This window comes from Python bivittatus, unplaced genomic scaffold (genome assembly GCF_059951505.1).
Source record: "Python bivittatus isolate LINGU-HERP-01145 unplaced genomic scaffold, Pbiv_v1 ctg000220_np1212, whole genome shotgun sequence".
Lineage (NCBI taxonomy): Eukaryota > Metazoa > Chordata > Lepidosauria > Squamata > Pythonidae > Python > Python bivittatus.
Window position 1 is genome coordinate 14,264,727 of NW_028277048.1, and position 25,957 is coordinate 14,290,683.

Sequence of the window (25,957 nt, forward strand, 5' to 3'; positions counted from 1 at the left end):
GGTACAAATGGAGAACAGTTGGAGTGCAAAGGTGGAAGACAATAAATCTTAATTGTATAACTCAGCTTTATCCACCTGGACCTCCTTCAATGATTTTGGACTGCAACTCCCCGAATTCCTAGGCAGTATGGTCCATTGAGGAAGGCTTTACTTAGAGGTGCTGTAAAGACTCAAAGGGCTGGAAGGAGACCATTAAACTCAGCATGTAACATGGTACTGAACTGTGCCATTGGATAAACAAATGAGTTTTTACAAAAATCCTCAGGCATGATCTATAACTGAACTTCAGTTATTTCCTCCTGGCAATAGAGTTGCACCCTGGCCTGGGACCTCCTGAATATAACCCTGCCATTTCCCCATAGTTGGACCCAACTTGGAGATCAAGGAATGTTGACTGTTGGGTGGGGTGGGGAGCATCATCCTTGAAGAGGACTTACTGGATGGCTGGAACACTGGTTGGAAGATCTCTCTCACCACAAACCTGTGCTGCGGCTCTCACTTGTTTTCTTTCAACTCCGGCATTGAAATTATTCCTACATGCACAAGCATCCTTTCATGAAGCAGCTGTACTCTATTCAGCAGCTTGGGGGTGGGGTGCATGTGGATGTTTAGACAGTAAGCCTCAATATGAGGCTGAGAAACTCTGGCTTAATTACTAAATCCACGTTAGAGTAGTTTGTGATACATGACTGCCTTGCACTGAGAATCCTATGCTTAGTGATAAATCGTCACTTGTCTCACATACCTTCCACCCCAGCCTTAGAGAAAAAAGCAGCACTAGAACAGGTGGGGAAATGCTAGCATAGATGTAGCCACAGGCTGTTCCTAGTGAGTCCGGAATTCATCTGTGTGCTAGCCTTAAGGCCTCTTTGAGAGAAAACGTGCCTTTTTTTCTAAAGCTATCTTTCAGCTCCACCCTTTGTAACTCATAGGTTGTGTGGGTGGTTAATCCTCTGCTTGCTCACCTCTTCTTGGCACTTAACTGGCATTTAACTCTTTTGACACTATGATTCCATAAGACCTTCCATATCAAGCCTCTTCATGAAACTTGCCCGATCTCTCCCAGACAGGGTAGTGTGAGTGAGATCCTAAGCCTCTGGTACAAGGGTAGGATTTCTTACTAGAGCTGCAGTGAGGGGGAGAAATGGTCTGAAATGTTATTGTTTGTGCAATTGCTTCACAGGTGCAGGATTCTGCAACTATAGTATGAACTTACATTTTTCCCCTTTCATGATATTTATGTCTAGAAAACAGCTTCTCTTTCTGCATTTAGACACTCTCTAGTTGTACTCCAAACAATCCACAACCTGGTTGGAGGGATGTTTCCAAACCAAAATGGATCCCAGAAAAGTCATGCCTTCAGAGCTGGCAACTGGCATCATTGGACAACTGCCAGAATGGCCACACAATTGGTAGGTCCAAAACTCTGTCACCTACACTTTACTCCCCCCCCCCAGCCCTTTCCCCTGAAATGAGTGCTCCAAATAGCATTAGGAGATCACAAGTAAATGTCACTCCTGATTGCTCATTGGAAGGATTGATAATGAAGCTCAAGCTCAGATACTTTGGTCACCTAATGCGAAGAGAGGACTCCTTGGAAAAGACCCTGATGCTGGGAAATATGGAAGGCAAAAGGAGAAGGGGACGAAAGAGGATGAGTTTTGAAACTGAGCATGAAACTGAGCCAACTCAGGGAGGCAGTGAAGGCCTGGTGCGATATGGTTCATGGGGTCGCGAAGAGTCGGACACGACTTAACGACTGAACAACAACAACAACTAAATTTATTGTAATTCTGGACTGTTGTGGGAATTAATGGCACCATTAGTTGAACTGTGACCAATCCTCTGAAACCTAGAATTTATCCTGGATTATAGTGCCCGCCCCTCCATTTTTCCACTCTAAATACCTTGTTGTTGTTACCTTAAATTAGCAGCCCAGGCTGGCCCTACCATTAGACAACCTGAGGCAATCATGTCAGGTGGCAATACTAGGGACGCAGCAGTGAGCAGTTGTAGTTACCACACAATATTGATACTGAAGTAAGATTCCGTTCCCATAATGGTTGATTTCTGTATCTGGAATTGAGGGAGGTGATAGAGAAATTTTATCCCTCGCTTCAGCCACTATGCTTCTTGGGCCAGCCCTCCATTCAGAACTTTGATTAATATGATTTGCTTGTATGATCCTTCCTTGTCACAGAAGATGATTAATCTTAAGACTCAAATAGTTTTAAGGTAAGGAAAGCCCAAAACAGATATCAATAAATAAACGTGTATGCACGGATTCTACTCCCAGTCATTCAATGAGCTCAGTCTGTTGAACGGAAAGTGAACTCTGTGGCAAAGAAAAGAACCCAACTATTAAAACAATATTGGCCGTTTCAAGCAGATGCTGCTGGTTTCACAAATAAGAATGAATTGCTTCTACTGCTTCTTTCATTAATAGTTGGGATGGTGCCATTGGAGAAGGGCTTTGGGGTAGAAGTCCAGGGCCCAGGATAATCCAGGACCATCCATGGTTAGTGCTCTGCTTTCTGCCATTCCACATAGCTTTGTTTCAGTAGGATGATTCCTTGGGTCTCTCCACTCCCACCCCCCATCTGATCCTCTCAATTTGGGTCATCTGGATGCATGTTCAGCTGCAATATCTGGCAGAGTTCTTTGCAAATAACTGTAGCTTTCCATTTCAGACCTTTAACAGGCAACTGTGCTCTCCTCTGTGGGATGGTGTTGCTTCCTCCTCTTGGCCAGGAAGAATTTGTCACCTGCAAGCTTAGAGATACCATTTTGGTGGTAATGAATATTGACCTCTTCTATTTCTAGGAAAATGGTGGGAGGCTAGAAGGATGGAAAGATACATCCGCATACAAAATGTGAATGCATGATTATCTGCTTCAGTAATACTAATTTTTATCTATGATTCTCCCAAATTTCCACCAGCTGCCTAAATCCCTGCCCCTCCCAGTTAAAAATGGAGATTCATCTTGATTATGTGCCATCGAGTCAGTGTTGACTCTTAGCAACCACATAGATAGATTTTCTCCATGATGATCTGTCCCTAACCTGATCTTTCACATCTTCCAATGGTGCACCCATCACCATTGCAACTAAGTTCATCCACCTTACTGGTAGCTATCCTTTTCTTCTCTTTCCTTCCACCTTTCCCAGCATTAGAGCCTTTTCCAGAGAGTGAGGTCTTCACATAATGTGTCCAAAGTAGGTTAATTTGAGCCTGGTCATTTGTGGCTTGAGTGGGAATTCTGGGTTGAATTGTTCAGTGATCCATTTGTTTGCTTTCTTGTCTGTCCATTGTATTCTCAAGAGTCTTCTCAACATCAAAATGCAAAAGTATCAATACTCTTCCAATCCTGCTTCTTCAAAGACCAACTTTTGCTTCCATCGAGTGTCACAGGGAATATAATGGCTTGCACAATTCTGATCTTTGTGGGTATAAATACATTACAACATCTGAATATTTTTTCCAAGGCCTTCATGGCTGCTCTACCAAGTGCTAGTCTGTGGTGTATTTCTTGACTCCTGCTTCCTTTACTGTTGATGGTTGGTCCTAAAAGGATGAAGCTAACTACCACTACAATATCTTCCTTGTCAATTCTGGCCATTGTACCTGTGGTCATTAGTTTGGTCTTCTTTATATTTTAGTCTCATTTTTTTCACTATGCTCCTTGACTTTTATTACTACAGCTTGCAGATCCTTTGCATGTTCAGCTATCAAAGTAGTGCCATAGTGTAGATCATTGATGTTTCTTCCTTCAATTTTAAAATCACTCTCATCTTCTTCCAATCAGCTTCTCTCAAATTATTTTCTGCATATAGGTTGAATAAATGAAGGGGAGAGTTTACAGCCTTGTCTCACTCCTTTGCCAACCTGGAGCCAGTCTGTTTTGTCATGTTCTGTCCATACTGTGGCTTTCTGGCCTGTATATAGGTTTCTCATGAGGACAATGAGAGGAGATACATCGTACTCATGCTCAAAATCAAGGTATTCAGGAGTTGAGAACCCCCTGCTCTCTCTGTCCCTACACTATTCTGGAGCATGCCTCACCTGAGGACAGGGATTTAGGCTATGTCTACATTGGCTGAACGGTCCACCTAGAGGAGACTGACTGCAAAGAGTCATGGGCAGAGAGCTGCAAATCATACAGAGATACAACTGGTCTTCTCCTCTGCAGCAGGATACTGAGATGGCAGAAGCCCAAATTTAATTGATTAATTAAGTAATGCCTGGCTGTTCACTAATGAAATTACTGATCTAGTTCAAATGTGGAGGGTACAAGGAAGATAAATGACTCAGAACATTTCCAGACAGATGGTTCCTGAAATTACCTATTTCAGCTATTACCTATTCTATCACTTCCTCTTTGATGAGTATATGAGTATGTGAGGGAGCTCAGTTGTTCAGAGAAAGACACCACTGAAGAAAAGGAGTAGAGTCAGGCTAAACTTAATTAATGATGAATGCATATTGCAGATAGGGAAGCCATTGCCCAAAAGTCAAGTTTATTCACTCAAATCACTCTATCTAAGTCTGGGATCTAATATGTCTGCAAACTCCAGACACCATCTTTGATACTAAGTTTGTGCTTGGACCTACTACATTCTCCCAGGCTGTCTTCCTGGTTCTACTTGGGGAAAATTGAGACCTTTTCAAACCCAATATATAGTTCTAAGAGTAGGAAGCAACATGGAGGTGAGAGCGGGAATGGGTTGTCTAGGTAAAATCAAAGTAAGCTGATGCATTGTAACAGTTAAAAGCAGAGAGTCCATAATTCATTATTTTAATTATAGACCTAAAAGTAACCGCATAATAGGCCAGAAACAAATACAACCCTAAATAACAAACAGTTCTGTGCTCTTTATTTTTCAGACTCACCAATTAATTCACGTGTGTTGAACATTTTGCAACAAATAAAGACATTAATTCATTAATTTACAAATATATTAAAGTTTGCAGGTCTATAAACATTTTATACCTCTGTTCCCAGAGTTCCAGCACATGATAGCTTAAAAGAAAGCACAAACATGAAATATTTCAATTTTACAGCATTTAAAAATCTATATTGGCTATGTCAAAACAAATTTAGCTAAAGTCCTATGCTCTGAAACAGTCTGGAGGAATGAGTTTAAAACCTGTGGTCACAAATGTTTTCCAATTCCCATGTGTCTTTGCCACCACAAGAACCAGAGATCCTTAACCTTAAAAAAACAAAAACGAAAAGGAAAGCAAGGGATTCAAATCCAAGCGTTCGGGCCAATTTTTCAGCTTGCCTTTAGTTAGGCTGGGAGGAGCTTTCAAAGTTCTCTACTAAGTTTTCATATGAGGTTGGCAGCCAAGAGCCACAGGAGAGAGCAAGGCTTAGCAATCTTATGCATTTTTTGTTTGTTTTCTTTTGATGCCTTCAACTCAGCGTTGACTCCTGGCAACTGCCTGGACAAGTCCCTGCAGTTTTCTTGGCAAGATTTCGGAAGTGGTTTGCCATTGCCTCCTTCCCGGGGCTGAGAGAGAGTGACTGGCCCAAGGTCCCCCAGCTGGCTTTGTGCCGAAGGCAGGACTAGGACTCACGGCCGGTTTCTAGCCTGGTGCCTTAACCACTACACCAAACTGGCTCTCAATCCTACGCATGCTTACTCCAAGTAAGTCCCACCTTGTCCCTAAGTATTGTCCTTAGGCTGCATTGGACTATGGTCTTACTTGGCTTACTCCTCTATATAAAAGTTGACAAAAAAAATTATCCAGTCTACCAGGTGACTTATTTACACATGCATGCATGCTCCCTCAAGCCTCCCCCCCCCCCCAATTCCTGCTTAAAAAGGAGAAACCGGGTTGCTTCCCCCCTTCTTCCCTTTCTCCTCTCTTGAGATGCAGGCCATGAAACTGCTGACCCAGAGCCCTGAAAAACTGGAAGGAAACAGGATACAGATCTGGCTGAACCGCACACATGCCTCTTTGTTACTCTAAAACTGCTCTGGAGGGATTTTCCAGGGGTAATATGTTTCCAATTATCCCGCTACGCTCGCTGGAGTCTATGCATTCTGACAAGCCACCCTCCTTCTTTCCAAGAGTATGTCATCTCTCCCTGCACCCCCCCTCCCCACGTTCATGCTATTCCCTGAAAAGGTATGACCTCTCTCTCTAGGCACCCGCACCCACCACACGCACACTAAGCTACCTTCATCGAGGGGGCGGGCTTTGCCACCTGTTTACAGGCCGGATTTTGTAAACTCACACGGCTTCATCTGGCACGACCGAGTTTGCTCTGGCAGGGAGCTCGGTATTATTACGGCTGTGTGAGAGCGAGGGAGATGGAGAGCGGCGGGGACGGGGCGGGTGGGGAGGGCAGAGGGACAAGGAGGAGGAGTTTGCGAGGCAAGTCAGATCCTCTAGCGAAAGGGGGGGAAAGTATTCCCGCAATCACAACCTTGCTGCCGGAGCAAGAGTTAGAAAGCAGAGGGGGTCGTATGGGCTGGGCAGGAGGGTCCGAGTGCTGGGGGCCCGAGTGCTGCTCAGCACGCCGGGAGAGCAAGAGCCAGTCGGGCACCGCAAGAATGCAGCTGACCAAGGTGTGTGTGAACTCAGCTTTTCTTCGGCACGAGCGAGCGTGGAATTACGGGCTGCGTCATAGGACCGAAAGGGTTCCGCCAGGGGCGCTGACTGTGGCCCGGCGGGAGGGGGGCGAAGAACGTGAGGCTTTGCATTAAGGGGGGTGCGTAGGTGTTCAACGAGTGGACACCCCTTTAGACCTTTTTTACCGGAGGGGCAGTTCCGCATCCCTAGCCTGCCTCTCTCCCCCCACCCAGCCCCAGCGCCGTCGCCGTTTCCCCTCAAATGCGCGCCCTGAACTTCAGCTTGGTTCGCGCGTTAGCTTTCTTCCTCCTTCTGAGGCAGGGCGTGAAAGTAAACAGCTCCTGGAGGCTTGAATCTCACCAGGCGTATGATTGGGCTTCGGAGAGGCTGGTTGCCGCCCGAAAGGCGCTCCACAGGGTGGCGGCGGGCGGGAGAGAAACGGGCGCACCGGTGGCCTCTTGACAGGCTGCCTTGAGGACCGTGAACTCTAGAGCCGCGAGGCTTGTGCGCCCACTCCGCTGTTAACTTTCAGAGGCCCGCGCTCGGGTGAGGGAAGACTCCCTGGAATCAAAGGGGCTTACCTCTGAAGAAAAATGGCCAGGGTTGCCAAAGCCGTAACGCGAACAACCGCGGGCAGGCTCTTCAGTGGGTGGGAATGCGCCTCTCTAAAGGCAAAAGCGTAGAATGGAAGGATCGGAAGGGATCTCAGAGGTTATCTGGTCCAGCCCCTTGGCCAGTGCAAAAATCTACTTCGGCAGCATCCCAGCCAGATGACATCCAGCTGCTATTGGCTTTGGCCCCAGCAAAGGGAGTCCACCACCTCCTGGAGTGGTCTTGAACCGCTTCTTACCACTAGGAAATTCTAATGTCCAGCTGTAATGGAAACCCACCGTTTCTTGTCCTGTCTTCTGAAATAACTCTGAACAATTTTGCTGTATCTTCATCATGACAGTCCTTCAGGTATTGGAAGACAGTTATTTTCTTTGCAGTTTCCTCTTTTCCAAGCTACATACACCCCATTCCTTCAGCTAAGTTATTTCTTCCAGGCACCTTATCATCTTGGTTGCTCCCCATTAGATATGTTCCACTACAAGATAGTGCCCAGAACTTGATCCAGTAGCCTACCTATAATCTGACCAATGCAGGACAGAGAGGAATAATTTTTCTTGAGCTTGACACTATAGTTCTGTTGATGCAACTGAGAATTGTATTTGCACATGTACTACTGCCAGTATGCCCCCCACATCCTATACTCATGTCTTTTGACATTTCCTACCCAAACATAGGACATTTGTGTTACTGCTGAAATTCATCTTGCTGTTTTCTCCTATTGTTCCAGCCTGTCAAGATTGTCCTGAATCTTGATACTGCCCACTGAGGTGTTTGCTATTCCCCCCTCCCCCTAAAATCTTTGTATCATCTGTAAATTTTCTAACTCCTCATACAAGTCCTTTATAAATACACTAAACAGCATAAATTGATACTCTGGTGCACAGAATAAGGTGCATCCAGAAGAAAGCAACCAAGATATTCATAATATGGGAATCATGACACCTGAGACATTGGTTTAGTTAGGAGAAAAAGAGATGTGAGATTGTCTTTGCAGATCAGAAGGGCTGCACCATAGAAGATAGAACAGACTAGTTTTCAATAGAGAGCAGGACTGGAATTAATAGGTGAAAATAGCAAGGAACCAGATTTTGGCTTAATATTCAGAGGTCAGTAGATCAGACTGCCAAGGAAGATGTTGGCTTCTCCTTGGATGGAAATATTTAAAAAGTGGAGCTGGTTAGTCATCTGTCAGGGATGCTAGATTTGAAAAATCCCTGTATTGAGCTGTAGACTAGTCTAGATGTGTTCCAAAGATTGTTCCAACTTCTATTTTCCATCAAAAGAGGCAAACACACTTCTCTTATTCTGAGTGGACTGCTGAATTTGTGACTGCATACTGGTCCTGAAATGTATCTATGAGATATATTCTGATCAAAATACTCTTCTTCTTTCCAAGGGCACTTGGGAGAAGGCATATTTTAAAACAGGGGTTTGTGAGAGCTGTCTTCTCTTAGGTCAGGGCACCAGCTTTTATTCATTATTGCATTCTACAGATTTCTTTCAGTGTCCTTCATATATTCATGTATATATAGACCCAAAAAGCTAGTGTATCACTTCATTGCATACACCCTATAAAGTAGGAGGAGAGTTGTGTTAGCCTGACAAAAAAATCAGGAATTTTATTGAAAGGCACAAGCTTGTGTGAGCTGTAGCTCACTTCATCAGATGCAGAGAGTGGCTACGGATGAAGTGAGTTGCAGCTCACACAAGCTTGTGCCTTTCAATAAAATTTGTTGGAAAAGGTGCTACCAGACTCTAATTTTTTTATAAACTCAGTAATTGTGTTATCCATGTAGCAAAAAGAAAAACTGCATTGCACCCATTCATAAACTGGCCAGCCACATTTTAGGTAGCGTATTATGGGAATTTCACTAGTATTGCGGATCACAGTATGTTTCTGAGTTGTTAGTCTGGACAGAATTTAGATTGATTGGATTTTGGTTGTCCTGTCCCTACTTGGAAGGCAATTCCAAAATATAGTGGGAGCTATAGGTCCATCTCATTCTTTTATGGATGCTATTTCATACAACCCCCTTGCTATTTTAAAATTGATGTTGAACCAGGGCCGACCCTTTTAAAAGGAAGAATGAATCCTCTGCTTCAGGCAGTAAACTGGGAAAGATGTCAGACTGAAGTGGCTCTCCACTTCTTCCCTGACTGTGGAAATGCCCATCCCAGGAAGCAACATCTTGTGGGTCATCACGGTGTGGCACTACAGCATAAAGTTGTCCAGAGACTTTGACTGATTCATTTGTCACCAATATGCTGAAGACATGCAACTGTTCTCCTATCTATCTAAAGCAGATGTGGCAGTGATGCCCAATTGAACTTGTTTCTGTAATCCCTGTGAGATGGATGAAAGCTACCCACCTATAGCTTAATCCCAAAATGGTTGCTATTGGTGGAATGTCCAGTTGATCAGAAAGATGGTCTCTAACCTGATTCTGGATTTGCACTGCACACTCCCATGGCAAGTTTCACTATTAGGGGATGTTTTAATCCCCTAATAATGTACAGGGAGTCCCTGAGTTAAGAACGCCCCATTTACAGATGACCCCTAGTTAAGAACAGAGCCTATTGTAGCAAGATTCGAGTGAAATACACAATGGTTTGAGTTCATTACACAATACTTTTGATACCATACCATACAATAATGCTGTTCTGGCTCACATACAAATTCAACTTAAAGACAGACCTTGGGAATGGAACTCATTCTTAAACTGAGGACTACCTGTATTAATTATTTGTATTAATTGATGCCCATAGCATCCATGATTCAAAGTTCATTTTTCTTATTTTTCAATTGTTATTTCAGCTGCAGCCTGTGAGGTTAGAAAACAATGCTGTTGCCATTGCTGTCCATGCTTTGGTTGTGCCCATGTTAGATTCAAAGCTACCTATGAAAAGCACTTGAAAGCTATTACTATTGCTTGATAGCCTCATCATTAAATGGGCTCCCTGTGAGAGAGAGATATCTTGTGGGCGGTGAAAGCTATTTCCTGGCTATCAGTTTGTTCCCAGGCTCAATTAAAAATGGTCTACAAACCCTAAATAGTTTGGTACCAGGATATTCACTTGTCGACAGAAATGTGCATTTGGACTGGGGCAAAAGCTTTGCCTGGCCTACATGGACGCCAAAAGGAAAACCATTTACCTGACTAAAGGAATCAGCAGGTTTTAGAGAATCACAGTAAGAATACAAGCTTTTGAAATTCTAGAATCAGGGATTGGCAATTTTTTTTTTTTTGGTCCCCACAAGCCATTATGAAATTTGCACAACATTCCAATTGCCCCCAAAAGAAAATATACCTGAAATATAGTGAAATTGCTTAATTTCACAAGAGTCCAATGATTTCACCCCAAAATCAAAAGTAAGAATGTCAAAAGGCCATCAGATCTCATGCAAGATTTGGGATTCTCAGATGCCCAACATTTTATGAAACCATGCAAGATTGCTGAAATTGTATAAGAATTTGGCCATTATTTATTTTTAAAGTTACTTTAATTTTAAAATTTAATATTCAGAGGTCACGTATATAATTTTTGTAGGTGCCTGTAAGTGCCATATTATCAATTTCTATCCTAAATTAAATTGAGTGGGGGATAAATGGACAACCTGAAACAGGGGAAAGATTCAAGGATTAATCTTTCTGACTAATTTCAGTGGAGCATTTTGTTGTTGGCAAAGCAGTGGTTTCCTCTTTAGAAAATGTCTACCTCTACCTATGATAGTTGTGGAACATCTTGTAGTAATTATCAGCCAGTGAGCACCAATTTTTTCCTTCCTCTCTATCTGTTCCCAAGGGGATGGGGGAGTTGCAAAGACAGGAAAAGCTGTGAAACAGGGCAATCCATGGTCCCTGAAGAGATACCAAAGAAAAGGCATACTCAGGAGCAAGAACTTTCTGAAATTCTTTGAAAATTTAACTTTCCTTCTAATGAAATCCACCCCCCCCCCCCCGGTATGTGAATTGTGACAGTCATTTCATTTCAGCCTTAGAACTGTGGGTGATTCTAAGTTTTTTCTGTTTTTGAAAGTGCATCTCCCTTGCCTGCTCTTCATTCAAATAACACTGTTGTTCTTTTATTTTCAAAAACACTTTCTATATATTGCCTTTTTAAATCCATAAGGTGTTCTATAGCAACAAACCTCTTGTAATAGTTAGAAGAATTAGTAGAAGCAGTGGAAAAGGTTTAAAATAAAAATAATAAATACAGTTCAGCAAGGTTAAATACAGCAAAAGATTTTTGAAAGAAAAATGTCTTGACTAGCTGCCTCAAAGACACCAAAGAAGGATAAGGATTGAGGACACAACTGCTATGTTCACGGAATATGTGATGCCCAAACCAGTCAGCCATATTATTGCTTATTGTGGCAGCCAGGTTCACACAACATGCTAAGATGATGACCAGATTTCTGCAATTTACTAAATCACAAATTATCAACCCCATTTTAGCCTAGCCTAGTGTGTTGGCAGATCCAGTCAAGGAATGATTTTACAGGCCCACACAAGTTCTTGTATTCTCTTCAGTTGAGAAATGTTGGAGGTTATGTAATTGGTAATGGATTTATATCCTCTTTGTGGGAAGCCTGAGAAAATTATTTTTAGAAAAAGCAATGCAGAAACCATAGAACCTTTCTATCTACCCAGTGAGGTTTGCCCTCAGGGCTTCTGGTAAGCTGGTAAACTACATATTGAAGAGGAGGGGAGCATCCACCCAGTTTCAAAAAGTTTAAAAAATAACAAATTACCATTCAGCTCAGTGATTATCAAGTGGCTTAAAGATATGAAAAAGCTCTCTATCATATGTGGTCTTGGTTACTGTGTGCCTCATTTTTCTATTTGTTAAATGGGTCTAATTATGACCTTCATTTGTTTGAGGGGACAAACAGTTATTACAAAATGCTCTGCTTAATGTAAAGAGCAGTACAGATGAATAAATATACATAGCAGTATCAATAGACTTTTACTTTCCTTAAGAGCAAATGAGGCTGCACAATGTGAGCTGCCCAAATAGAAATTTGGATCCAGAACTGTAAACTTAGGCTGATCTTCCTTCTGGTCTAGTGCTATTTTAAAATGCCAAGTCACTCTGTAATAAAACAGTCTCCATCCATGATTCGATTGTGGAAGAGAAGACTAACCTTGTGTGTATTATTAATACTTGTGGAGTTGATTTTATCCAGTTTTGCTCATTTGGGTAATTGTTCTAGGCCAGAGAGCTGGTGGGGGAGGAGTTGCTGTCACCTATAGATTTCATCTTCTTCTTGAGGGAATCCTTCTATTCTAGCACCAGTTTTGAGGGCATGTACTTGGTGTTGAATCAGAGCGATAGAATGGAGATGTTACAAGTATATCTACAGCCTCCTTGGCCAAGCTAGTTAAGGTGGTTTAAGAAGTGGTGTTAGAGAATTCCATCCTGATTGGCCTGGAAGTCTTTCATGTTATGATGGGTCCAATATGAGGCTTCACAGGGCTACCATGAGAAACATATGGTTCTCTCATGATTGCTGTGACATATGTGACAGGCTACACCTTTTGCAACTTTGCAAAGAGAATTTGCAGGTTTAGAATTTCTTCCATGACCATTTTGTCACAGTCACACCACTTTGTCATGGCTAGGTTTTGACCGGTGATGGCATATCCTATCTGTAGGAGGAAATAACTTATTACAATGGTCTGTAGCCAAAACTGATAGAATTTAAGGAACTCCTGAATGGTCTGGGAGATCTTCTGGCTGGTAGAGGTGATGATCTTATGAGGCCTTTTATGGAATTAAAAAGATTCTTCTTGTTTATTAAGATTCAGCAGAAAGTTACTGATGGGGTAGGTCCAGGAAGTGGTAAACATCTCATTACATCAGGAATGGTCCTCTTGATTTAAAGGAGGTAATGATATGACCTCTTCTAAAGAGGATTTTCCAGATTCTTGAGGTACTGAGAATGATTTCGGCATCACAAATATCTCTTTTAGAATCGTAAAGTCCTAGGAATGGGCAGGGTCCATTTAGGGCATTAAGCCCAACTCTGCACTCAGGGCAGGAATCTACCTTAAAGCACCCCCAACCAAGGGCTGTCGGCCTGAACACATCCAATTGTTTCTATTATCAAACAGTTCTTAGCACTAGGAAGTCTTTTCTAACATTCACTTGGAATCTGCCCTCCTTAACTTAAATCCACTCTTCCATGTCCTGCCCTCTGGAATGATAGAAAAAAGAAATTGATTTTCTTTTGTGTGACATCTTTTCAAGTCTTTGAAGAAGGCTATCATCTCCTTACTCTCAAGGCTGAACATTCCCAATCCCTTCAATCAAGGATTTCATTTCTAGTCCCCTGATCATCTTCCTAGTGACAGAAGCCCATGCTCTGGTAACCTTCTCTTTGGATTACTACAGTGCACTTTTTGTGGGTCTATCCACAGAGATGACTTGGAAACAGCAATTAGTACAGAGTGAGGCAGTGAGGCACTGCTATCCATAGGGGCAATCCTTAAAGAACTATCTATACATTACCAGTCAATGTTTTAGAAATTACATTTAAGGCTTAATGTGATTGAATTTAAATACCTCTCCTACTATGTACCTGCCTAAACAGGTACCGTGCACAGTATCCCGCAGCTGGGAGAGGCGTGCTATTTAGAGACCTCGGAGACATGAAAAAGCATAGAGGCACTTTGGTTTTGCCTGGATACCAGGCAATGACATTTTCCACATTTCATGTCAAGTAAAGGCTTTTCACTCTCACACACTGGATTTTGCTCCTCAGCCTGTTGATGCCGTGAGTCCCTTAGGCGCCTCTTTGTCAATGCCACTGTGATGATTTAATGTGTGAGTTATGTTATTTGGTTTTATAGTTTTATCTTGCTTTATATATGTTGTAACCTGCCATGGGATTGTCTGTGAAGTGGGCTAGCTATAAATATTTCAAACAAACAGTTCCATTTGGGGTTATATATCAGTTATATCTTTTTCAGATATAGATTGCTTCCACAGCATGTTCCTTTAAGAGCTACCGAAATATTGTTTTGTAAAATGGGCTGGAAGCAGAATTTAAATAGTGATTCTACACAGCACTACTATAATGCTTTATTGTTCAACAATGCCCATCCCCATGACCTCTTTACTTAAACTTAGTCATGTTCAGATGAATTTCCCTGTAACTTTAATTAATAACTTCCTCCTTGCAACTTCTGGCTCTGTTATTGCTGTTCTGAAATAAATCAGTAATTAGTTTTCCCTGCCTCAGGAAACTGAACTTACTAATGAAGGGGAAATATGTCATTAATGCTGATGGGCCACTGAACAAGAAACAATTAATGGGCCAGGCACTGCAAGGAGGAAGCTTCTTATGAAAGGCACAAAGTAACTCTGAAAGTCTCAATAATAATGCAGTGGGTATGCTGGCATAGTACGTGGTCCTGAAGAAAACGAAAAAGATGGATCATACTACACTGTGTTGGACAACAAAGTCTTTTCAAGGAGGTTGCTGGTAGCTGAAGTGAAGTGGGTGATTATCAAAGAAAAGGTGTTTAGTGGCTATAGCTAAGACTACCAAGTCTGGGCTGCAAAACTCTAAATGCCCTTTAGATGGCAGCAAAGAACATTTCCTGTAAGTCTTTTGCAGCTCAGCTCTGGAGGCCATGTTCGGAAATGTTTTTTCTCTATCTCATTATTATTTTGGTCCCATAGCAAAATCCTTTTTCTGCTTTTTTCAGAGTTAAGGTCCAATTTTAATGATGCTGATTCTGTGTGTTTTTTAAGATCAGCTTTAAGTTACATTGTGTTTTTTAATTTACCTTTTAATCATTTTATTGTTCTTATGAGAGCTGTAATTGATATGCTGTTTTAAAGTAGCCTGGAATTCACACCTTCTTTTAACCAGAATCAGCCTCATCATAAAAAAAAAAAAAAAGTAGTGGGTGATAATCAAAAGAGAGCACTCTATGCCCATTGAGACTTCCTCAAGTCTTTTTAAAAATATTTTTATTATAATTTTACAGTATAGACTTCCTCAAGTTGAACTCTGTCTCCAAATACCAACTTTTATGCAGGCAAAATAATTTCATCCATGCACAGGGAAGAATCATGAAAAGGCCCAAGAGAAATCCAACGCCAACCAAAATCTTATTTTATATAAGTAAGATATGCCCTTCCCTAAGCATGACTGAGCATGTAGCATTTTAGGAAAGGGCACAGTTGGCTAGAATTTCTTCTTCCTTGCAACATTTTATCACAGATTCTACTACAGTATCTCTGCAGAAAATCACAAGGAACAAAGCCCGTTTAATAAGCCGGGGCAAAACCAAGTTCAAATGCCCAAAGTACCATTCATACTTGGTTACTGAATTAATCCATTTTCTGGCTTCATACAATGCATGTAGTCCCCGGGTTAAGAACGCCCGGATTAAGACGACCCGTAATTAAGAACGGAGCCTGTTGTAGCAAAATTTGAGTTAAATCCACAATGGTTCAAGTTAATTACACAATAATACAGTATCATAGAATAATACTGTTCCAGCTTACATACAAATTTGACTTAAGGACAGACCTTGGGAATGGAGCTTGCTCTTAAACTAGGGACTACCTGTACATTGAACGATAAGCTAATACATTTCTTGTTCAGTTTGATCCATCCAGTTAAGGCTTAAGAAACAGAATACATACTGGGGAATATGTAGGGAGAGGAGGAAAAATAAATACAAGTTATTTTACATATCTTTTATGTAACCCTACTGGGATAATAGCTGTGAAATGCTTGGAACACATAACATGTTGTATATAGGCAGTGTGTGCTGGTAAATGTATAACAATCAGCTCTGTTCCTTTCATTGCTACCACCACACCGCTAGGTGTTACAGCTCAGCTCTGCTTTCAACTGGCTTGCAGAATTCCAGAAAATTTAACAATTGGCTCTCGCAAGCTAATATGAGCTGGCTCTAGCACACCACTGCATATAGGTGCCAAAAATTATTATATTATCCTGCAAGGGAAGAAGCTCCATTTTTGCTTTGTACGGGGCTTCCTAAACCATCTGCTTTGGGATCAGCTACCTTTGACCCCACTGTATTGGACCCCATCCCCATTTTCTGGCATTTATCCCTATAAATCACCAATCCTTTTTTTTTTTTTTTTGAGGGGGGTGTTTTTGTATATAAAATAGCATAAGTTCTTCAGAATAGGAGAATGGATGGTGTTTTGCCCAGGTGAGTGATGAGAAAATGCTGCTTTTTGGGTTCTGCTATGATTCAGACCCCAGCTCTTAAGAGGTAGCCCAGGCCCAAGTCAGCTCAAATCTGGAGTATGGATGAGATGAGATTCCGTGGAAGAGTTTCCTGGGACAATCAGGGAACTCCAATCTTTGGAAGTGGGTAAGCATATTTGGAATAGGTTTGGAAAAGCTGCTGCTTCAAATGGGTCTGCCATATTTGGGCCACAACATTCTGGATGGCCACTAGATGGCAACAAAGAGTGAGGGTTTTTCTGCATCTCTTGCTGCCATCTCATGCTTGCAGCCCAGATCTGATAGTCTTAATTACAGCACCCATAATCCCTTGCCATCTGCTACATTGGCTGTAATGATAAGAGTTGAAATCCAACAAATCTGAAGGGCGTCGGGTTGCCCATCTGGTGCAGGGCCTTTTTTGATGATTGTTAGCACATCCTAATCTATTTCATCCTCATGAACACTGCCCCATAGTTCCTCCCCACTTCCCCCCAGGTTTTCTTTCAGAATCTACATCTTGTTTTTCTGCTTGAGCTGGAGGTTTTGATTCCCTTGCTTTCCTTCCCACCCAAAAGCTACTCTTTCTTTCTCCTCTTCTTTAGCTCTGTGTTTTGTTGGCTTGGGCCAATTCTGAGTACGTTCCTTGCATTTTTTGAGGTTAAAATCTGATGTGAGGATTTCTTCTTGTTTTTGGCTGGAGCAAGGGTACAAAGTTGGGCACCAGCAAGGCTCGGCGGGGTTAACTGAATGAAACAACCACCAACCTACAGGCGCCTAATCCATGCAAGGGAGCGACTGAAGGAGTCTCTGGAGGGGCTGGCTGGCTGGCAGGGAAGGAGGAGACTTCTTGAGAGAGTGGCAGCTAGAGAGGAGTCTGACTGTAGCTACTGGAACCTGGTCAAGCTATAAAACAGGTTTCTCCCTGTGTGTTGGACTACAACACTGATCACCCCCAGCCATGTAATAGAAGGGAAAGAGTGTAGGGGTAGGAATCCTGGGGTATTGCAGATCCAGATGTCTTGGACTTCAACTCTTATTATCTATGGGAAGCTACTGGCAAACAATTTGGGGAGTTGTAGTTCAAAAGAGCTGAAAAACACTTATCTGCCTTCCTGGGGCTTAATGTTTTCCCTGCCTGTCATTTTTCAACTCCTAACTGATATGCATATGCTCTGTGCATTAGCAGATTTCATTCAGCATGGTTGCAATTATTTTACCCTTGCAATTTTGGCAGCAAGCAGGACATTGTCATTCTGCTCCACAAAAGAAGCAAAGAATTGGCTAGAGAAAAGGTTAAGCATTAATTCCCCTCCTAGATTTTTTTTTTTTTTTTTACCATTTTCCTCTCCCTCCCTCCTTTTCCAGATAACATTGAGGTTCTGTATGGCAGTCATTCCCAACCTGTTGCAAGTCAAATCCAAGGCCTGAAACTCTGATTCCGCCTTTTCCACTGTATTCAAAATACTCTTTCCATCCTCTCCACTTTAACATACAGTAGAATAGATTTTGCATCTAATCAGCTCAGCTAGGGGAAGCAGTAAGGCTGTAGTACAGAAACCTAGACCTGGCTATATAGTACAATTTACACCATAGCTAAACCACAGACTGTGTTGTCTTGTTTAGGAGGCAACAGAGAGGGCTATAACACAGCTTGACCACACATATTTTAGCAGCCACCCTGACATAGAGGCCATTAACCAACTATGGTGATGTTGCCAGATGATTCTGGGATCTATGAAGCCCAGCTGGAGGGTATTAGATTGAAGATGACTGCTCTTGACCAGACTAGAGCAGGACCAAAGGTGACACTTGATCTTTATATAGTATGCCAGGGAGTTGGGGTCAGAAAAAAGACAAAGAAGTAGGTGGGAATAGTTTTTTTTTTTTTTTTAATAATATGATTACTTCCCAGTTTTCTGTCAATGTTTGGAAGAGCTCTTGGGACTGCACCCCAGCTTTTGGGACTCCAGATAGTGCATCCCTGAGTTCTAGAGCCATAGGTAGTCAACACAGGGATGTCACCTAAAAAACTGAGCTCAGTCAGTGAGGGTCACATATTCAAACCTTCTCTAATCTGGGTACTCTCTAGATGTGTTGGAATGTCCACTTCAATCATTCCCAGTCAACAAAAGTATTATGGAAGTTAAAGTCATATTCGTGGAGGATGATTTAAGTCATGAAATGATATCAACATGCTATGTTCTTCTCTGTCTCTCCCCTTCTCTCATCCATGGATAGTGGTCAAGTGTGTAGCAAGTTTATGATGCCACCGTGCAGGGTATGATAGAAAGGAATACCTTGGTACAAAGATATATGAAACATGTATTCCTGTCCTTACAATCCTGATTACTCTTCAGTTATGTCAATATGACAAGTCAAATATCCTTTGGGTTGATCTCAACTTTGAGTAATTTACTTGGGGTGATCCATGCAGTTTTCATGGCATGATATAGAAGTAGTTTGTCATTTCTTATTCAGGGATGTTTTTTCTACTTCCTAGTCTAGCTTATGACCCTGGATTTTATATATGACTTCCCATCCAAAGACTAATTCACTCTGATCTTGGTTAGCTTTCTAGATCAGCCTAAGCCAGATGGATGCTTCATTTTGAAATTCCCCATATCCAGTTTGAAGAGGATATGCAATGAGATATGACTGCATATGGCATTTCCTGTGTTTAATCCTTTCTAATATCTACACACCCACACTTGTTTGTATTTTATCTACCTGTCCTACACAGGTTGCTCAGTGGAAATACCAATAAGAATGCAAAGATATGGCTTAGCAGCTCCAGAAACAATGTCATTCATACCTTGTCCCACTTTAATTCTTACTGGAATCTAGATTAATGTAGAATTCAGGCTGCAAATTCTGGTTATCAAGCCCTTTCCAAAAATACCAGGAGAACTTAGTCTCTTGACTAGGGCCAACAGGGTGGTCCTAGACTGTAAATCAATCAAGGTTGTTTTCTTATCCATTCCTTTGGGAAGAATAGGTTTCAGAACAAGACTGAATAAATTTTATGAAATATGCTTAAGATCATTTAATTGAAGAGGGCTCCTCTGATCTTTTTCTTTCCTCTCAAATTCAGAGCTGGGTAACCAATAGTGTTCCAGATGTTGTCAGATTACAGTACCCACAATTCCTTGGCTGCTGGCCATGTTGGCTGGCTTCATTGTAAACTAAAATCTAATAGCCTCTGAAAGACCAATGATTCACCACCTCTTCCTAAATTCTATTATTTATTCCCAGAGTGTGTGCACTCAGAGTCCTGGAGAAAGGTGTCCAAAATTTTATAAGGAGAAAAGTTGAATTCTGTGCTTTAGCAAATTAAGAAAATGGAAGATCAACTACTCCAGATTCTCTTATTAAGCTGGGAGTGACACAATAACATTGCTTATTAAATTACTTTTTTGTCCTTATATCTGCATCTTGGCAATGTCATTAGGTCTGGTGAGGCAGCCATTTCAGGGACTGTAACATATTGGGGAACTAAGTTTGTCTTGTGATTTGTTCTGGCCCCATTGCTAACTTGCAACTCTTAGTTATAAAGAAGGATCTTGCCTGTTGCTGGCGTTGATTTGTTTTAGAGCTTAACTCCTGATTTGATAGACTGATTAACTGCAATGCAGCCCTATTGCAAGGCTAACAAAGGAAGAAATGGAATGTACCAATCTTGATTGCAAAGGAATTTCTCTGCCCATTCTCCCCTTCTCTACAGTGAAAAGGAGACATTGGAATCAGAATTCCTGAGGTCTGGTTCAATCATTTTTGAGATTCAGTCATGAACAGTTCCCAGCCGTCTTGCCCACAACCCCCTGCTGGAGTCAAGAAAAACCACAATTTGCATGGCTTGGTTTGTAGCCATGATTTGGAAGTGAGTGATCCAAGCAAAGGATTTGCCAGCCTCTGCTGTGAGGCATCCTTGCAGCCAGCCTGCAAGGCTTTTTGCCGGTTATGCCTGTGGCTATAGGATTTTAGAGGTAAAGGAGGTGGAAACTTTGCCCTTTTTCTGGTACCAAGTGCTATGTGGGGAGAACAAGGACTGTACAGCCCACAAGAAGTCGCTCTTAGCATCTCTACATTTTTGGAAGAGGAACAGAAAATTGATTTACTTCCCTGAACTAGCCAGAATCATCTAAACCATGGTATTGCTATAGTTCAGGGAGAAAAAAAAGACAGAGTTTCTGATTCCCTGCATGTAACACTCAATCAAGGATTGGCCATATTTTTCAAGTTCTGTCTACTGTGGCAACTCTCTCCCCCAGTCATTCAAAATCTCATTACATATTCAGTCTCACCATAGTGACATCATCTTGAGAATGCTAATGTTTCTAGTTTCTCAGTATCCGTAATACCTTCTGCTTCCCATAAGGATCTAGCCCACACAGAGAAATTTGTCATAAGGCTCTCATCTTCTGGCACACACGCACACACTCACACACATACATACAAGAGCCAGAAGAGATGGAAACCTTATGGTAAACTTCTCTTTGGTGATTCATGGCTAGCATTTACAAAGAGTTTTTTTTCCCTCTTCCAGTCAAGCATTTCATGCCATTGTAATCAGTGTCCCTAAAACACTAATGATCTTGTTTCTTTTTTCGAAACAAAACAACCTACTTTCAAGCTACGACATGCAGAATTCATCATTGGCAATAGCAAGACAAAAGATGTTTAGTTTCCTATATAAAACCATTGTTTCCAATCCCCTGTGTACACTTGTTCTAGATAGACATTCCTTTCAGTTCTTTTCTTTAGTTTACATTTATATATTTGCATATATATATATATATATATATATATATATATATATATATGTTTATATGTGTATATGTTTATATATTTACATATATATATTTGCAGTTTAGCATTTGCTTTACATGATGCTACTTTGTCCATGATTTAACAAAGTGAATGGAGTTTTATTAACAGCATGCAGGTGAGAATACCAGATTCCATTTAGGGCCATTAGCATTATAGTACTGAAACACACACACACACACAAACACACTCCACCTGCAACAAGGAGGGGCAAGGCAGTGATATGGGGCTATGTCACAAAAGGGCTAGAATTTTCTGATTTTCCATGGTTATGAAAGGGAGTTCTAGGACTTTGCTTTACTTTTCTCCTCTATGTTAATCCTATTTTAAGGCTTATAATACAGCATTTAGCATTTGTGTCTTTATTATCTTCAAATGGCAAGAATCCATGCTGCCAGTTTTTGGCATCTAGATAAGGTTGAAAACAATACCCTTTTATCCTGAACAAAGCCACAAAGGCTTATGCTAAAAAAGATTGGTTAAGCTTCAAGGAATAGCTTGTGTTCTCTGGAAAAAATAGTACTGTATAGTAATCCCTTTACAAATTATTGCATCTAGTCTCATCTCAAAAATCTAACCTGAGTTGGACTTAATTAGTACTGGAGGAATGAAGGAGACCACCAGAACATACCAGAGTGGTAAGCTAAACTGGGAAGTCCGAGAAAAGATCCTGGAACAGAGCCAGGGTAAATCACTTCTGCCCCAGAAATCTATATGGATGTGTCCATGAGGTCACAAGGAGTCATATCTTTATCTTGATCACCACGTGCAATTACAGTGCTGTGTTAAGAAGACAGGATTTGTGCTCAAATCATCACTCAGCCGTGAAACTCAGTGGGTGATTTGGGGCTGGTGCTGGCTGGCCTATCTAGAAGGAGAAAAGGGGGTGGGGTGGGGGAGGAATACATTAAACTCATTGGAGGAAGGAGAAATATAAACACCATAACCGGATCTTACAAGAGCCTTAATTCCCTAACCACAGGATAAATAGACTATGTCCCAGTAACTTTTTTTATGCCATGTCCTCATGAAATTGCCTTCATTTCATCCCCAGCCTGCAGCTGAGGTAGCTTAAATTCATCTAACCTAACTGTTCCGCTTCTGAAGACACATTTTCCCTTTTTTCCCCATACAGTTTTTGCTATGGACATGATCTAGAACACTTTACTGACAATGTAGCTAATATACTGTCAGGGATTGGAATGCACCGAAGTCCCATATACCAAAGTCCATTTAAAAAATGAACAATTTAAATAAAATGCCCGTAGATACATCTGTTTAGAGATAAGATATCTTTTAAATAAATGCGATAAATTGCTCTGCAGCTGTAATCCTGCACATGAGAGAAATTCCTCTTCTAAAACAAAATAGCCAAATCCCTAGCTATAAAAAGTTTGTTTAGAAAAGGGGAAAAAGAAAGGAAGGCTACCATCACAAATACCAACTTCCAAATAAGACAAAGCTAATGAAACTTAGCCAATTAATTTAACTTAGCCAAGTACCTGCCTAAATAGGATCCTGTTTTCATAGCCTATGCAGAGCTTGGAGAGGATGATCAAAGAGAAATAAGGTTTGAATCTGGAGTAGATGCTGTTAGGTATACTCAGCAAAATGTAAAGTTGCCCATTTTTATGGGGACCCAAAGGCTTTTCCTCTCTGTTATTTAAAGGGATCATCCATCCATGAGTTGTCAGCAACCATCTCAGTGGGGCATTTGCTATCTGCATGATCAATGCCTAACTTGCATTTATTCCTCTATTCCTAGTCTCTCTCAATCATCTGACTTCCCTCCAAGATAATGGGTGACAGTGATTTTACCCACTTTGCAGCTGTTGTTGGATAATATTGGAATAAATGGGGAAATAATACTTCAATACAGATAACAGCAACTTGAGGTTATTTTACTCGTGCATTGGATGAGATGAAGGCAATGCCATGAGAACAAGGGAGAAGATAAGTGTTGCCATGGCTTAATCATGGTGGAGGGAACACAATCTGAGTTCAGTAAAAACTAACCTCCTACTGGATTGTTCTTTTATCCAAACTTGCAATAACTTCCATTTCTAACCAGCAAGCCAGAATGCATCTTGTTAGCCTTACATTTAAGTTATAAGTGTTGGCCCGTTCTTTGGTATTCTGGTACAAGAAAGTATAACTGTGGCAAATAGAATGAAATCTGATTTATTCAGTTTTCCTAGCAAACTTATCAAATGCTTTAGGGGACACTATTGAGTTACATCAAATGTAGGGGCTTGTCACAAAACTATAAAGATATTCGTGTTTAAGAAGGTTTATAACACAAGCCACCATTTCTACTCTGGTTTGGTGCCTCTGTATGGCCTGGCAGTTTCATTCTAACAAAAGTTTTACCTGGAACACATTGGGAGTTGGGCGGCATACTGGTTTAATAAATTATTATTATTACTGTTATTATTACAGTAATAATAATAATAATTTCAATTATTATTAAAATATTACTAAACTGCATAATTGAGGCTCAATGCCCTTTTTGTGGATTAAAAGTTGCTACAGGAAGGCTTTATGTTGTGCTTGTGAATCAGCAAAGGAGTGCTTAAACCTTTGCCAACCTTTGCCCCTGTGTCTGCAAGGATTTAGAGGGGAGCTGCTGCTGAGGGGGAAACTTTTAAGTAGGGAAACAGGGAAGGGACCTGGTTAAGGCCTCAGCTCCCCTTCTCTGCTGCCAGTCTCCTCTGACTGTATCCATCCTCTCTTTGAAACAAATATTTGCATTACCATTGCTTATGAGACAAAGGAAAACCATGAGCAGATTTGAAAGGAGAGGGATATTTCAAGCATCTTCAGATTTGCAGAGCACAAGAAACCAGGGTCTGTGTAGCCTGCATGGTTGAGGAATATGGCTTCAGAAGGTCTTAGATTTGTCTACTTGTTAATGGTTTAGGTTAATCTTAGGTCAGAGATAGAAGGGGGATTTTTATTTTCAGTGAAGTAGGTCAGTTTCTCTTAATGCTAGTCCTAACACTTAAAAAACATAATTTTTGTCTATAGGCACCCAATGAGAAAAGGTTATGTGGCAGCAAGGGGTTAACACAGCTGTTTTGGTACAGGGAGGGTTAACCTCTGGTTGCGCTTATGAGGTTTGCAGTCTTGGTGGGAGAGAGGAGGGGGCTATCCTGGCAGCTTCCAGCTGTCTTGGATAGAGCTCCCACCATCCTCTGTGACTCCAGGACCCCCCAAGCTGAGGAAGGTTCAGAGGAGTCTGAAGCAGTCACTTATTTCTTTCCCAGACATTTTAATGGGGGTGGGGAAGAAAAGAAAGAAAGGTGGGGGGAGTCAGGCAGAGGCTGTAATCAATTGTCCATTAGTAGCTGGAGCCAGTTTCATGGTCTTTGCTCGGACATTACTGGGATGACAGATGAGAACCTCCAAAAAGACTTTTCTGGGATCTGTTTTCTAATACAAGTCGCGTGACGTTGTGACTTTGAAGATGGATTGGCATATTCAGACGGACAAATCACCTCTTGCTGTTTTTTTCTTCCCTTTGTAATCATCTCCCAAAACTGCTGTTGAGAATATGCTCTATAGGCAGGCCTTCTCTAGTTTAGTTTAATTTGGAGCGGAAACAGCAGTCAGAAGTCTTTGGTGTGTTTTTCTGTGCTTCATCTACATGTGAGAGCCACATAGAAATGGAAGACAACAGAAGATGGCAGTTCAGCTATCCCACATCAGATTCCCAGAGGTTCTCAGATATTCTCACTTGTATACCTAACACCTATTTTCTGTCCATTTGTAGTGTATGCATATTTATGCACAGCTGTATGCACACCTGCACAGTTACTTCTATTAGCCTTGTGTTCATTGAGCTCTCACTGCTTTTCCATTCAAACAAACATAAATATTGCACAGTCTTCCATGATCTATCAAGTCTTATTATTGCAGGATGTGCAACTTCCAGTGCTGAGACATCCACCCCAGCCTTGATAGAACATGTCAGGACCTGCATTTTAAAAGTGGACGAGATCAGAACCCAACTGGGGATAGGGATTCTGTGGTTTGATTTGGTGAAACAATGCCATACGCATCGGCAAGACTTAATGTGTACCTTAAATCCTTCAAACACCCCCCATGCAAAAAATAATCTAGTGGGGGGGGCCTCTTGAGGTAATTTTTATGATAGAAAGGGAAATTCTTACACAGAGCACAAAAAAGGAGTAAGAAATAGTAAGCCAAAGAAATTGGAGCCATAGGATAAGAAAAGGAAAGGAAACATAGCTTAATCTCGTTTACACAGCCCCGTTCGCTATATCTCTCCATACCTTTCCATCCTTCCAGATCTTCCTTGCTTTCATCACATCCTGCTTCGTACACTGCCTTTTATTCTTTAAACTCCTCCGTTCCTTTTTTTTTTAGGTTGTCATGAATTCCAACTCTCGATCCATTCATTCTTCCTTCATATATTTATTTGTTGCAACTGAATCCTCACTCATTCTTGCTATATCATCAAACTATCTCAAAGTAGTTCTCTTATACTGGTCACTCACTTTTCTATCAAGTCCACATTCATTCAGCACCCACTCATTCTTGACCATATCTCTTCTTGTTTTACCACACACGCTTTTAGGTACCTCATTCCTACCTCATTCAATTTATTTTTATATTTCTGCTATCCAGTTCTCACACTTCCATTTAAGAAAGTAATGGAATTCAGTTTATTCACTATCATAAGCTTTCTCCAA

At 41.3% G+C, this 25,957-nt stretch overlaps 1 protein-coding gene across 1 annotated transcript in view; it reads left to right on the top strand.

The window, feature by feature from the left end:
* Positions 1 to 6,122: 6,122 nt before the first annotated feature.
* Positions 6,123 to 25,957, top strand: part of TNS2 (tensin 2) — a 135,728-nt gene continuing 115,893 nt past the window's right edge. The window contains exon 1 of the mRNA XM_088137937.1: positions 6,123 to 6,579. Coding sequence (XP_087994063.1) covers positions 6,322 to 6,579 — 258 coding nt within the window. The 5' untranslated portion in view covers positions 6,123 to 6,321. The remainder of the gene's footprint in view (positions 6,580 to 25,957) is intronic.